This window comes from Cherax quadricarinatus, chromosome 35 (genome assembly GCF_038502225.1).
Source record: "Cherax quadricarinatus isolate ZL_2023a chromosome 35, ASM3850222v1, whole genome shotgun sequence".
NCBI lineage: Eukaryota > Metazoa > Arthropoda > Malacostraca > Decapoda > Parastacidae > Cherax > Cherax quadricarinatus.
Window position 1 is genome coordinate 1,120,519 of NC_091326.1, and position 13,868 is coordinate 1,134,386.

Below are 13,868 nucleotides of genomic sequence, written 5' to 3' on the forward strand. Positions count from 1 at the left end.
GCTGTATAGCCACATTAGGAGGAAGACAACAGTCAAGGACCAGGTGATAAGGCTGAGGAAAGAAGGTGGAGAACTCACAAGAAACGATCAAGAGGTATGTGAGGAGCTCAACACGAGATTTAAGGAAGTGTTTACAGTAGAGACAAGAAGGACTCTGGGGGGACAGACCAGATGGGGACACCAGCAAGGAATACACCAACAAGTGTTGGACGACATACATACAGATGAGGAGGTGAAGAAACTGCTAAGGGACATCGATACCTCAAAGGCAATGGGACCGGACAACATCTCCCCGTGGGTCCTTAGAGAGGGAGCAGATAAGTGGAATAGTCTAGCAAGTGAGGTAGTGGAGGCAGGAACCATACATAGCTTTAAGATGAGGTATGATAATGCCCATGGAACAGGGAGAGAGAGGACCTGGTAGCGCTCAGTGAAGAGGTGGGGCCAGGAGCTGAGTCTCGACCCCAGCAACCACAATTAGGTGAGTACGTACACACACGCACATGCATGCATGCAGGGAGAGTGACCCAGTAGTGGCCAGTGAAGAGGCAGGGCCAGGAGCTATGACTCAACCCTTGCAACCACAGCTAGGTGAGTACACACACACACGCGCGTATACTACAGGCCTAGTGTCTAATCGACATGTGCCTAGGACAAAATGGTAACACACACACACACACACACACACGTATACTACAGGCCTAGTGTCTAATCGACATGTGCCTAGGACAAAATGGTAACTAACACACACACACACACACACACACACACACACACACACACACACACACACTCAAGAGATTCAAAGAAGTGTTCACAGAGGAGACAGAAGGGGCTCCAGAAAGACGGAGAGGTGGGGCACACCACCATGTGCTGGACACAGTGCACACAACCGAGGAAGAAGTGAAGAGGCTTCTGAGTGAGCTAGATACCTCAAAGGCAATGGGGCCAGATAATATCTCCCCATGGGTATTGAGAGAGGGACCAGAGGCGCTATGTGTACCCCTAACAACAATATTCAATACATCTATCGAAACAGGGAGATTGCCTGAGGCATGGAAGACAGCAAATGTAGTCCCAATCTTTAAAAAAGGAGACAGACATGAAGCATTAAACTACAGACCAGTGTCACTGACATGTATAGTATGCAAAATCATGGAGAAGATTATCAGGAGAAGAGTGGTGGAACACCTAGAAAGGAATGATCTTATCAACAGCAGCCAACATGGTTTCAGGGACGGGAAATCCTGTGTCACAAACCTACTGGAGTTCTATGACATGGTGACAGCAGTAAGACAAGTGAGAGAGGGGTGGGTGGATTGCATATTCTTAGACTGCAAGAAGGCGTTTGACACAGTTCCACACAAGAGATTGGTGCAAAAACTGGAGGACCAAGCAGGGATAACAGGGAAGGCACTACAATGGATCAGGGAATACTTGTCAGGAAGACAGCAGCGAGTCATGGTACGTGGCGAGGTGTCAGAGTGGGCACCTGTGACCAGCGGGGTCCCACAGGGGTCAGTCCTAGGACCAGTGCTGTTTCTGGTATTTGTGAACGACATGACGGAAGGAATAGACTCTGAGGTGTCCCTGTTTGCAGATGACGTGAAGTTGATGAGAAGAATTCACTCGATCGAAGACCAGGCAGAACTACAAAGGGATCTGGACAGGCTGCAGACCTGGTCCAGCAATTGGCTCCTGGAGTTCAATCCCACCAAGTGCAAAGTCATGAAGATTGGGGAAGGGCAAAGAAGACCGCAGACGGAGTACAGTCTAGGGGGCCAGAGACTACAAACCTCACTCAAGGAAAAAGATCTTGGGGTGAGTATAACACCAGGCACATCTGAAGCGCACATCAATCAAATAACTGCTGCAGCATATGGGCGCCTAGCAAACCTCAGAACAGCATTCCGACATCTTAATAAGGAATCGTTCAGGACCCTGTACACCGTGTACGTTAAGCCCATATTGGAGTATGCGGCACCAGTTTGGAACCCACACCTAGCCAAGCACGTAAAGAAACTAGAGAAAGTGCAAAGGTTTGCAACAAGACTAGTCCCAGAGCTAAGAGGTATGTCCTACGAGGAGAGGTTAAGGGAAATCAACCTGACGACACTGGAGGACAGGAGAGATAGGGGGGACATGATAACGACATACAAAATACTGAGAGAAATTGACAAGGTGGACAAAGACAGGATGTTCCAGAGATGGGACACAGTAACAAGGGGACACAGTTGGAAGTTGAAGACACAGATGAATCACAGGGATGTTAGGAAGTATTTCTTCAGCCACAGAGTAGTCAGTAAGTGGAATAGTTTGGGAAGCGATGTAGTGGAGGCAGGATCCATACATAGCTTTAAGCAGAGGTATGATAAAGCTCACGGTTCAGAGAGAGTGACCTAGTAGCGATCAGTGAAGAGGCGGGGCCAGGAGCTCGGACTCGACCCCCGCAACCTCAACTAGGTGAGTACAACTAGGTGAGAACACACACACACACACGCACACAGGATCCATACATGGCTTTAAGAAGAGGTATGATAAGGCTCTTGGAGCCGGGAGAGAGAGTGGACCTAGTAGCGACCAGCGAAGGGGCGAGGCCAGGAGCTGTAACTCGACCTCTGCAACCACATGTAGATGAATACATATAGGTCATAACTTTAAAAGTACATACTAGTCTGTAACCTTACATTCTCATGTATTCGACTGATGAAGACCTTATTGTACAAACTTTATTTGCGCAGTATACAAAGTGTGGTTTACGTGTTATAAGCGGTGCCCCTTGACCTGGTGGCTAAAGCTCTCGCTTCACACTGTGAGGGTCAGTATTTGATTTCTGGCGAGGGTAGAAACATTGGGCGTGTTTCTTTACACCGGTTGTCTATGTTACCCATCAGTAAAATGGGTACCTGGGTATAAGTCGACTGGTGTGGGTCGCATCCTGGGACAAAACTGACCTAATTTACCCTAAATGCTCAGCATAACAAGTGGCTTTTTCTATAGTAGTATGTCACTGATGTCAGCTATGGTCTGTACACCTTGTACATGTACTTGTAGAAATCAAGACATTTTATGTTTATTGTTAAGCACAATGAAAGCCATTAACGTGCATGTGCACTTCTGGCAGACTATTACTAATGCTTACACATTACTTAAGAACTAGATATATGTTACTGAGTAATTGTTTTTATGTACAAAAGTGAGGTAGCTCGGTGAACAGAAGTACATTTTGAAATTTGCTTTAATGTAAAAAAGAGAGGCAAAGCAGGCAAAATATTTCATCAGTAAAGATAGAGAATTGTTGCACAAGCGTCATTCATCACTTGTGGGTATTGTTTGTCATCACTAATATTAAACTTAAATTGTTGATTGTAGGGCTGACGACTACAATTAATGAGCAACTTGAAGAAAAGATGAAATTAATTGGGAAAGATGGAGCTAAAAGATAAAAGAATGAAATAGGAGAATGTAGGGATGGAGAGAGAGAGAGAGAGAAGCAGCTGACTGAGGCTGAAACAAGGCAAGCAAAACAGAAATACACCAGATGATGAGGTAGAGGAAATGAGGGATGATGAAGATGCAGCAAAGAAAGGAAGGAAGAAAGTGGAAGACGAAGGTTTGAAAGCCTGTATGTGAATGATAAAACTATGCAAGACGTGGTACAAGGAATGGTGAAAGACGTGGTGCAATACATGGTACAAGACGTGGTGCAATACATGGTACAAGACGTGGTACATGTCATAAATCAACAGACAAATCTTTCTGTGCTGAATGACTATAGTAACAGAGAAATGAGGAACCGATTACCTCATCTTGCACTGTCTGCAGCTGTATACATTCCTAGTCTTCATATGATGTCGAAGTATTGTATTGATAAAGCCACTGGATAGCGAAACGTCTACAAATAAAGATACCCAGATGTTGCACATCTGTCTAATTCATCGTAACTGAGGAAGGACACTGATAATTCACTGTCTAAAGAAAATGTTGAATTACTAAAGATGTGAGAATGGAAACAGGGATATAAGATAATTTATGGGAAAAAAAAGGGAGACTACAGGTGATATTTTTTACCAGATGGGGAGATAACGACGCGGTCTGAAATTTCTCATCAGCAAAGTTATGAAACCACTGCGTTATTTTGAAAGAATGTCAGTAACAGAAAGCTTCACTGACAGCCTCATTCAGTTTGTAAACTGAGATCGAGCTCTTGAAAACAGGGAATACTGTTACAAGTTCAGACAATGGGGTGAAAAAGCAGTGGAGAGCACAAAGAGAGAGGTGGAGAAATACTGAGCAGCAAATGTACAGGACTGCACTCCCTAATCACCCACTTAGTTCCCCTGAGAGACACTGGCAGAAAGTGAGGAAATCACTCCATTCCAGAACTAGTGGTAACAACACAAGACATGAGAAAAGAGACAATAGTAAAATAAAACAAGATGTAAATCTACATAGAAAAGGACTGCAGGAGCAACTGGACAGACTTCACAAAATGTCGAATAAATGATGACTCTTGAGTTTAACCCCAACAAAAGAATAATGATGAAGATGGAAGACGGTGAAAAGAGACTGAATGAACAACAATGGATCTGTCCCCCCCCCTAACCTCCTTAAAGTTTCCATAATCTAGGTTGTTGATGTTATTCTCTCTAAGTTTGCAAACATGAGAATGTCCTTCAAGAAACTAGACAGGTTCAACATACACTTTACTTAATACGTGACTCCTTGTTTTAGTATTCAGCGCTTGTTTGCAACCTTCGTCTCGTAATACACAGAGAGAAACTCATAAAAGTATAAATGAGTGCATCCAGATAACACCTGAGTTGAGAGGAATTAACTGTTAAGGAAAAAAAGTATTAGAAGAGGGACGAATAGATGTGATATGATTACGACATACAAAATATTCCACAACATAGACACTGTAGTTAAGTCTAGGTTCTTTACCAAGGGTGAAACAAGAACTTTACTATGGGTGAAACAAGAACTTTACCAGGGGTGAAACAAGAACTTTACCAGGGGTGAAACAAGAACTTTACCAGGGGTGAAACAAGAACTTTACCAGGGGTGAAACAAGAACTTTACCAGGGGTGAAACAAGAACTTTACCAGGGGTGAAACAAGAACTTTACCAGGGGTGAAACAAGAACTTTACCAGGGGTGAAACAAGAACTTTACTATGGGTGAAACAAGAACTTTACCAGGGGTGAAACAAGAACTTTACCAGGGGTGAAACAAGAACTTTACCAGGGGTGAAACAAGAACTTTACCAGGGGTGAAACAAGAACTTTAGTATGGGTGAAACAAGAACTTTACTATGGGTGAAACAAGAACTTTACTATGGGTGAAACAAGAACTTTACCAGGGATGAAACGAACTTTACTATGGGTGAAACAAGAACTTTACCAGGGATGAAACGAACTTTACTATGGGTGAAACAAGAACTTTACTATGGGTGAAACAAGAACTTTACTATGGGTGAAACAAGAACTTTACTATGGGTGAAACAAGAACTTTACCAGGGATGAAACGAACTTTACTATGGGTGAAACAAGAACTTTACCAGGGGTGAAACAAGAACTTTACTATGGGTGAAACAAGAACTTTACTATGGGTGAAACAAGAACTTTACCAGGGGTGAAACAAGAACTTTACCAGGGATGAAACGAACTTTACTATGGGTGAAACAAGAACTTTACCAGGGATGAAACGAACTTTACTATGGGTGAAACAGAACTTTACTATGGGTGAAACAAGAACTTTACTATGGGTGAAACAAGAACTTTACTATGGGTGAAACAATAACTTTACCAGGGATGAAACGAACTTTACTATGGGTGAAACAAGAACTTTACCAGGGATGAAACGAACTTTACTATGGGTGAAACAAGAACTTTACCAGGGGTGAAACAAGAACTTTACCAGGGATGAAACGAACTTTACTATGGGTGAAACAAGAACTTTACTATGGGTGAAACAAGAACTTTACTATGGGTGAAACAAGAACTTTACTATGGGTGAAACAAGAACTTTACTATGGGTGAAACAAGAACTTTACTATGGGTGAAACAAGAACTTTACTATGGGTGAAACAAGAACTTTACTATGGGTGAAACAAGAACTTTACTATGGGTGAAACAAGAACAAGGAAACATGGTTGACACTTACACAGAAAAATGAAGGAAAAGAATATCATAAAACATTTGTTTAAAATGGTAAATAAATATATTGAACCAAACAATGTTTCTATGAACATTAGGAACACTTCCAGCACCATTAAGGAACACTTCCAGCACCATTAAGGAACACTTCCAGCACCATTAAGGAACACTTCCAGCACCATTAAGGAACACTTCCAGCACCATTAAGGAACACTTCCAGCACCATTAAGGAACACTTCCAGCACCATTAAGGAACACTTCCAGCACCATTAAGGAACACTTCCAGCACCATTAAGGAACACTTCCAGCACCATTAAGGAACACTTCCAGCACCATTAAGGAACACTTCCAGCACCATTAAGGAACACTTCCAGCACCATTAAGGAACACTTCCAGCACCATTAAGGAACACTTCCAGCACCATTAAGGAACACTTCCAGCACCATTAAGGAACACTTCCAGCACCATTAAGGAACACTTCCAGCACCATTAAGGAACACTTCCAGCACCATTAAGGAACACTTCCAGCACCATTAAGGAACACTTCCAGCACCATTAAGGAACACTTCCAGCACCATTAAGGAACACTTCCAGCACCATTAAGGAACACTTCCAGCACCATTAAGGAACACTTCCAGCACCATTAAGGAACACTTCCAGCACCATTAAGGAACACTTCCAGCACCATTAAGGAACACTTCCACACATTTAATCACCCCAGAGTTGAGGTGAGTCACTAAGTTATAGTGGTGGTAAGTCACACAGCTGGTACACTGCACCAGCCTGATACAGGTGGTAACTACAGCTGGCTACAGCTGTTATGTTTCTAGGAATGTTTGATGTGGGTTGTTGCACCTGAAATATTTGTATTATCTATAGAAAATTCTTGTCATTGTTAATATAGGCCTATTTTCAGTGTTTTGTTTCTAAGTATACCTGACTTGACCTTTTCTACAAGGATAATTTTGACGTATTTCATAGTTTTTCGTTCACTGTTAACTTGAGCTTGTATTTGACATCCTAATTTTGTAGGTTATTTTTCTCATAGTTAACTGAGTCACATTTTTATAGTCTGTTAAATAAGATTAATATTATTTCGACATCATTTTATTGTACCTTTATATCAGTCGTCTGAATTATTTTTTTTTCTTTCTGTATTCTTGTAACTTACAAATTCTGATAACATGAGCCGTTGCGATACGTTAATCCTACAGTTTGGAGAGTCATCTGAACTGTATGGTCAGTACGCCTCTGGAGAGACAGTAACAGAAAGAATGTTGAAAGTGTGTCTTCTTTTCCAGATCACCCAACCTGGGTAGCAGAAGGCCAGTGTGTTAAAAATATACCGAAATACACTATATACAGTACTGTATATATCTTTATTTCCTTGATCAGATTCAGAGTTCATCTATGACGCAGCCACCTGGAGTGTAACTCCTGCCATGAAGGAAGCCTACGACAGCAATGGCTACATCCTCGTCAGGTGGGTAGTGTGTATGTCAGTGCGACAGTGACATTGTGGTGTACAGCGCAATAGTGATACCCTGGTGTATGTCAGTGTGGCAGTGACATCCTGGTGTAAGTCAGCGTAACAGTGATACCCTGGTGTAAGTCAGCGTAACAGTGATACCCAAGTATGTACCTAGCCTTGGGTTACTTCACCTACCAGTGTAGCCAATCTTGGGTTACCTCATCTATCCTTCGAGTCATTTCCAGGAATATGTTGACGAAGGCTGAGGTGGAGAAGGTAAAGAGAGCCGTGGATGACGACCAGGGGATCCAGGCTCGTGCCTACAGCCGCGACGACGGCAAAAGTCGTCGGAGCCGTGTGTCGTTGTGGAACCACCCTGGGGACGACATCACCGGTCGTCTGGCTAGGATGCAGCGTGTGGCTGGGACGATGGAGCAGGTAGGTACGACAAGATATTATGTGGGGGAGAGAGTTTCAATGCACCGTAACTTTTGTCTTTCTCCCCATTCCGACCTATCACCAATGTGACTTCTCACCTCTCTACTGTGGCCTTTGACCTGTCTCTACTATATCCTATCTCTCGTCACTGACTTTTGTGTCCCCACTATCTTGCCACTAAGACCTCTCTCACTACTGTGATCCCTGACCTATGTCACTACTGACTCGTGACCTGTGCCTCGGCAGTTAATGGGTGGAGACGAGGTTTATCACTACCACAGTAAGCTGATGATGAAGGATGCCCATACAGGTGGTCGCCACGTCTGGCACCAAGACTATGGGTGAGTACCGCTGACAATAGTGACGCTGCCAGTAAGAGCCATTGATTGTATACATTAATTTAGTGTATATCACACCACATTGAAGTACTTTTCACCTCTAGATAGAATTTCTGTGTTTCATACACTTTTCGAAGAGATTTGCTGATGATACTAGAGTTAAATTTTTCAAATTTAAATTGTGCACTTTAAAGTAGGTGTCTATTAGCAGTATTTTGATTGATAGTGTTGGGTTACAGCTACTGGTACAACAACGGTTGTCTGTACCCTGACATGGCATCAGTGTTCATCCCCGTGGACGACTGTACCAGAGAGAACAGTTGCCTGCAGGTGCTGAGAGGATCACACCGTCTTGGGCGCATTGATCACTCCAGGATCGGCGAGCAGCTGGGAGCTGACCCAGAAAGAGTAGAGCAGGTGGGTGTTGTGGCTGTTGGTTTATTCGTCAAGTTAAAAAAAAAAAAGACTGACGTTTCTTTGTCATAAGATGACCCTCTCACTGGTGTCAACAGTGTGAGGAAGAACAATGTGTATTGATATCTTGCCTCTGCTGCCATAGCAGGCGATGTTGTAAACAAACATCTCAAAATTATAAACGATAAATGTCACTTCTTTTCACAACAGGACCGACAGGACTCTCACTAAACAGCAGGAACTCAGTCTCAAGAAACAAACCCCTTCCCCAGGTCCAAGATAATCCAAGCTCCCCTCCATTCCCAAAATACCTCTACCCCCGCCTTACCTCAGGCAAGCCGCTACTGCACCCTCACCTCGTACATGAAAGGCAATTTACCCTAACAACACTACAATTTACCTCCCCCACCAGATGACACAATAAATACTTTCAACCCAACTCTACATACAGCAGTATACAGTCATCTCTAGACCTGACATTTTTCCATGCCATTACCAGACACAACTCCTTAGAACCCTCAGGCTTACCCTCTCCTCATCACAGCTCTACATTATCATCAGCACTTCTTATAATCTACCATCTATACCATCACTTCTTCCCCTCCACCTCCCCCATCACCCACAGCCCTGAAGACAACAATAAACAATATCCCTCCCAATTGCACCTCCTCTCAAAACCCTCAAGAACTTTTCATCTTCCTGGTCCATGAAATTGGAGTAAAAAAAACTAGCTGGCCAGGAAGACCACCCCAACAACAAATAGGTGATGTGAGGGAAAACGTGATGTACATAACTAGAAACGGTATAACAAAAGATGAGCAGAATCCAAAAGTCGTAGTGCAGACAATAGTGAAGAAGAGACACACGTTGCAGAACTAACTTTTATTAGACAACGTTGTCCCAGTTAAAGCTTGTTTTGCAGTATCACTGCTGAACAAAAGCAGATTTTAGGGCAGAGAGCCACACGTAATAAAAGTATATAAAAGCTATAGAAAGACCAGAGCTTTGCAACAAAACTGGTCCCAGAGCTGATCAGGGAGACCTACGAAGACTAAAAAAAAAAAAAAACTGTTCGACATCAGACGTACCAGAGAACACATGATTTGAACAAAGGAAATATTCATAGAACACATGATTGCAACAAAGGAAATATTCAGAGCACATGGTTGCAACAAAGGAAATATTCAGAGCACATGATTGCAACAAAAGAAATATTCATAGTACACATGATTGCAACAAAGGAAATATTCAGAGTACACATGAAACACTCAGAGAACTTGATAGGATGAACGGGTGTTCGTAGGGTGAAAGTGTGTTCGTAGGGTGAAAGTGTGTTCGTAGGGTGAAAGTGTGTTCGTAGGGTGAAAGTGTGTTCGTAGGGTGAAAGTGTGTTCGTAGGGTGAAAGTGTGTTCGAGAGTCAAGAAACGTGTAGTATATGAGGGCTCCGTTGGAAGTTAAAAGCATAGATGAGCCACATGAGCGCCAGGAAATACTTGAGTCTGAGGGTGGAGAGGAATGAAAAGCGGTGGATTCAGACTTCATACACAGCTTCAAGAAAAGGAATGATAAAAGCTCATGAGACCATAAAAAGTGAATCCAATCACGGCAAGTTGTTATAACAAGTCAGGAGCCAAGACTCGACCCCTGCAACAACATATAACTATGTACACACACACACACACAAATACACACACACGAGCTATGTCCGGACCCATGCAACAACAGTTAGGTGGGTACACACTCAAGCCCTCCTTAATTTATTGTACACATCTCTGCCTAGCCACTACCTCTCACTCCAGCCACTACCTCTCACTCCAGTCACTACCTCTCACTCCAGCCACTACCTCTCACTCCAGTCACTACCTCTCACTCCAGCCACTACCTCTCACTCCAGCCACTACCTCTCACTCCAGTCACTGCCTCTCACTCCAGCCACTACCTCTCACTCCAGTCACTACCTCTCACTCCAGCCACTATCTCTCACTCTAGCCACTACCTCTCACTCCAGTCACTACCTCTCACTCCAGTCACTACCTCTCACTCCAGTCACTACCTCTCACCCCAGTCACTGCCTCTTACTCCAGTCACTACCTCTCACTCCAGCCACTACCTCTCACTCCAGCCACTACCTCTCACTCCAGCCACTACATCTCACTCCAGAAACTACCTCACACTCCAGCCACTACTTCTCACTCCAGCCACTACCTCTCACTCCAGCTACTACCTCTCACTCCAGCCACTACCTCTCACTCCAGCCACTACCTCTCACTCCAGCCACTACCTCTCACTCCAGCCACTACCTCTCACTCCAGCCACTACCTCTCACTCCAGCCACTACCTCTCACTCCAGTCACTACCTCTCACTCCAGCCACTACCTCTCAATCCAGTCACTACCTCTCACTCCAGTCACTACCTCTCACTCCAGTCACTACCTCTCACTCCAGCCACTACTTCTCACTCCAGTCACTACCTCTCACTCTAGCCACTACCTCTCACTCCAGCCACTACTTCTCACTCCAGCCACTACCTCTCACTCCAGTCACTGTCTCTCACCCCAGTCACTACCTCTCACTCCAGCCACTACATCTCACCGCAGTCACTGCCTCTCACTCCAGTCACTACCTCTCACTCCAGCCACTACTTCTCACTCCAGTCACTACCTCTCACTCCAGTCACTACCTCTCACTCCAGCCACTACTTCTCACTCCAGTCACTACCTCTCACTCCAGTCACTACCTCTCACCCCAGTCACTACCTCTCACCCCAGTCACTACCTCTCACTCCAGCCACTACCTCTCACTCCAGCCACTACTTCTCACTCCAGTCACTACCTCTCACTCTAGCCACTACCTCTCACTCCAGCCACTACTTCTCACTCCAGTCACTACCTCTCACTCCAGTCACTACCTCTCACTCTAGCCACTACCTCTCACCCCAGTCACTACCTCTCACTCCAGCCACTACCTCTCACCGCAGTCACTGCCTCTCACTCCAGTCACTACCTCTCACTCCAGTCACTACCTCTCACTCCAGCCACTACCTCTCACCCCAGTCACTGTCTCTCACTCCAGTCACTACCTCTCACTCCAGTCACTACCTCTCACTCCAGTCACTACCTCTCACCCCAGTCACTGTCTCTCACTCCAGTCACTACCTCTCACTCCAGTCACTGCCTCTCACTCCAGCCACTACCTCTTACGGGGAAGGCCAATTACGTTACGCATGTCAACTGCAAAATAAAGAGACGAAGAGAGCGAGAATATTAGACACTTTCGTTCATTCTGTGGACTTAAAAACTTACTTTCCACCTTCATGGCAAGTGGAACGTGTGGAAGGTTCTCCCTGACCACATTACACAATTTTCATTTTATGGTACAAAGTGTGGCTTGTTCTGCCCATTCTCTCTCCTCTTTTTCTGTGTTCCGTCAGTTTTTTTCCTCTTGTGGTTCTCCTTCCTTGATTATTTAATCTTGCTATTACTCTTTCACTAATATAGCTGATTGGTGAAAGTCACGGATCCCATCACACCAGTCCATGTTTGAACCGGCTATGATAAAATATTTCACTCACTAACACCTATTCTCTCACCATGATGCAGGCACAGAGGGTCCTGGAGCACATATATGTGACTAACACCTGTATTCTCACTCTGACGCAGGCACAGAAGGTACTGGAGCACATATATGTGGAGATGAAGGCGGGGGACATACTGTTCTTCCATTGTAACCTCCTTCACACCTCCGACCAGAACAGCTCTGATAATCGTCGCTGGGTCTTCATTGTGGCATTCAACAAGCGTTCCAACAACCCTTACAAGCAACACCACCACCCACAGTACACTCCTATGACCAAGGTACGACCCTCCTTATCTTATTATACTGTCTCATGACCAAGGTACGACCTTCCTTACCTTACTAAACTGTCCCGTGACACAGATACGACCTTCCTTACGTTACTGCACTGTCCAATGGCATATATTCAACCTTCCATACCTGGAGGTTACCTGGAGGTTATTCCGGGGATCAACGCCCCCGCGGCCCGGTCCATGACCAGGCCTCCCGATGGATCAGGGCCTGATCAACTAGGCTGTTACTGCTGGCCGCACGCAGTCCAACGTACGAGCCACAGCCCGGCTGATCCGACACTGACTTTAGGTATCTGTCCAGCTCTCTCTTGAAGGCAGCCAGGGGCTTATTGGCAATTCCCCTAATGCTTGATGGGAGGCTGTTGAACAGTTTTGGGCCCCTACTTTTTATTGGGGGCATTTTGCATCGCCTGCCCAGTTTTTTACTTTCGTAGGGAGTGATTTCTGTGTGCAGATTTGGGACCATTCCTTCCAAGATTTTCCAAGTGTAGATTATGATATATCTCTCCCTCCTGCGTTCCAACGAGTACAAGTCAAGTGCTTCCAAGCGTTCCCAGTAGTTAAGGTGCTTGACAGAACTTATACGTGCAGTAAAGGATCTCTGTACACTCTCTAGATCTGCGATTTCACCTGCTTTGAATGGAGATGATAATGTACAGCAGTATTCCAGCCTAGAGAGAACAAGTGATTTGAAAAGGATCATCATCCATACCGTACTGAACTGTCCCATGACACAGGTACGCCCTTCCTTACCTTACTAAACTGTCCCATGACACAGGTACGACCTTCCATACCTCACTAAACTATCCCATGACACAGGTACGACCTTCTCTGACATGTTACATGTTTCTCAGGGATTACAACTCGACTATTACCACAACATGATTTCATCTGGCTCATCCCACTTCAACACTATCATCTGTACACTCTCTCGTAGACATGTTACATACACCCTAATGTGTACATCTCTGTAGATACCATGAAAAGTACACATCTCTGTATCTTCTCCGATAATAAATGATATATAAATGGCATATGAAAACCAACAGTTTTATTTAATAAAAGGTACAAACTGCAGTTTCAGAAAGCTGTATTTAAAGGCACGTTCATAGCAATACAACTGTGGTGCCAATATTACAGTTGGTGAACTAAGCATATCGCCACCAGCTTTAGTTGAGATCCG

At 44.4% G+C, this 13,868-nt stretch overlaps 1 protein-coding gene across 3 annotated transcripts in view; it reads left to right on the plus strand.

The window, feature by feature from the left end:
• The window catches only part of LOC128695182 (L-proline trans-4-hydroxylase), a 55,712-nt gene that overhangs the window by 41,001 nt on the left and 843 nt on the right, over positions 1 to 13,868 (plus strand). For all 3 annotated transcript variants that reach the window (XM_053785677.2, XM_053785676.2, XM_053785675.2), the window contains exons 2-6: positions 7,553 to 7,640; positions 7,874 to 8,066; positions 8,313 to 8,407; positions 8,644 to 8,821; positions 12,479 to 12,673. In XM_053785677.2, the coding sequence (XP_053641652.2) occupies positions 7,600 to 7,640; positions 7,874 to 8,066; positions 8,313 to 8,407; positions 8,644 to 8,821; positions 12,479 to 12,673 (702 nt within the window). In that variant the 5' untranslated portion in view covers positions 7,553 to 7,599. The remainder of the gene's footprint in view (positions 1 to 7,552; positions 7,641 to 7,873; positions 8,067 to 8,312; positions 8,408 to 8,643; positions 8,822 to 12,478; positions 12,674 to 13,868) is intronic.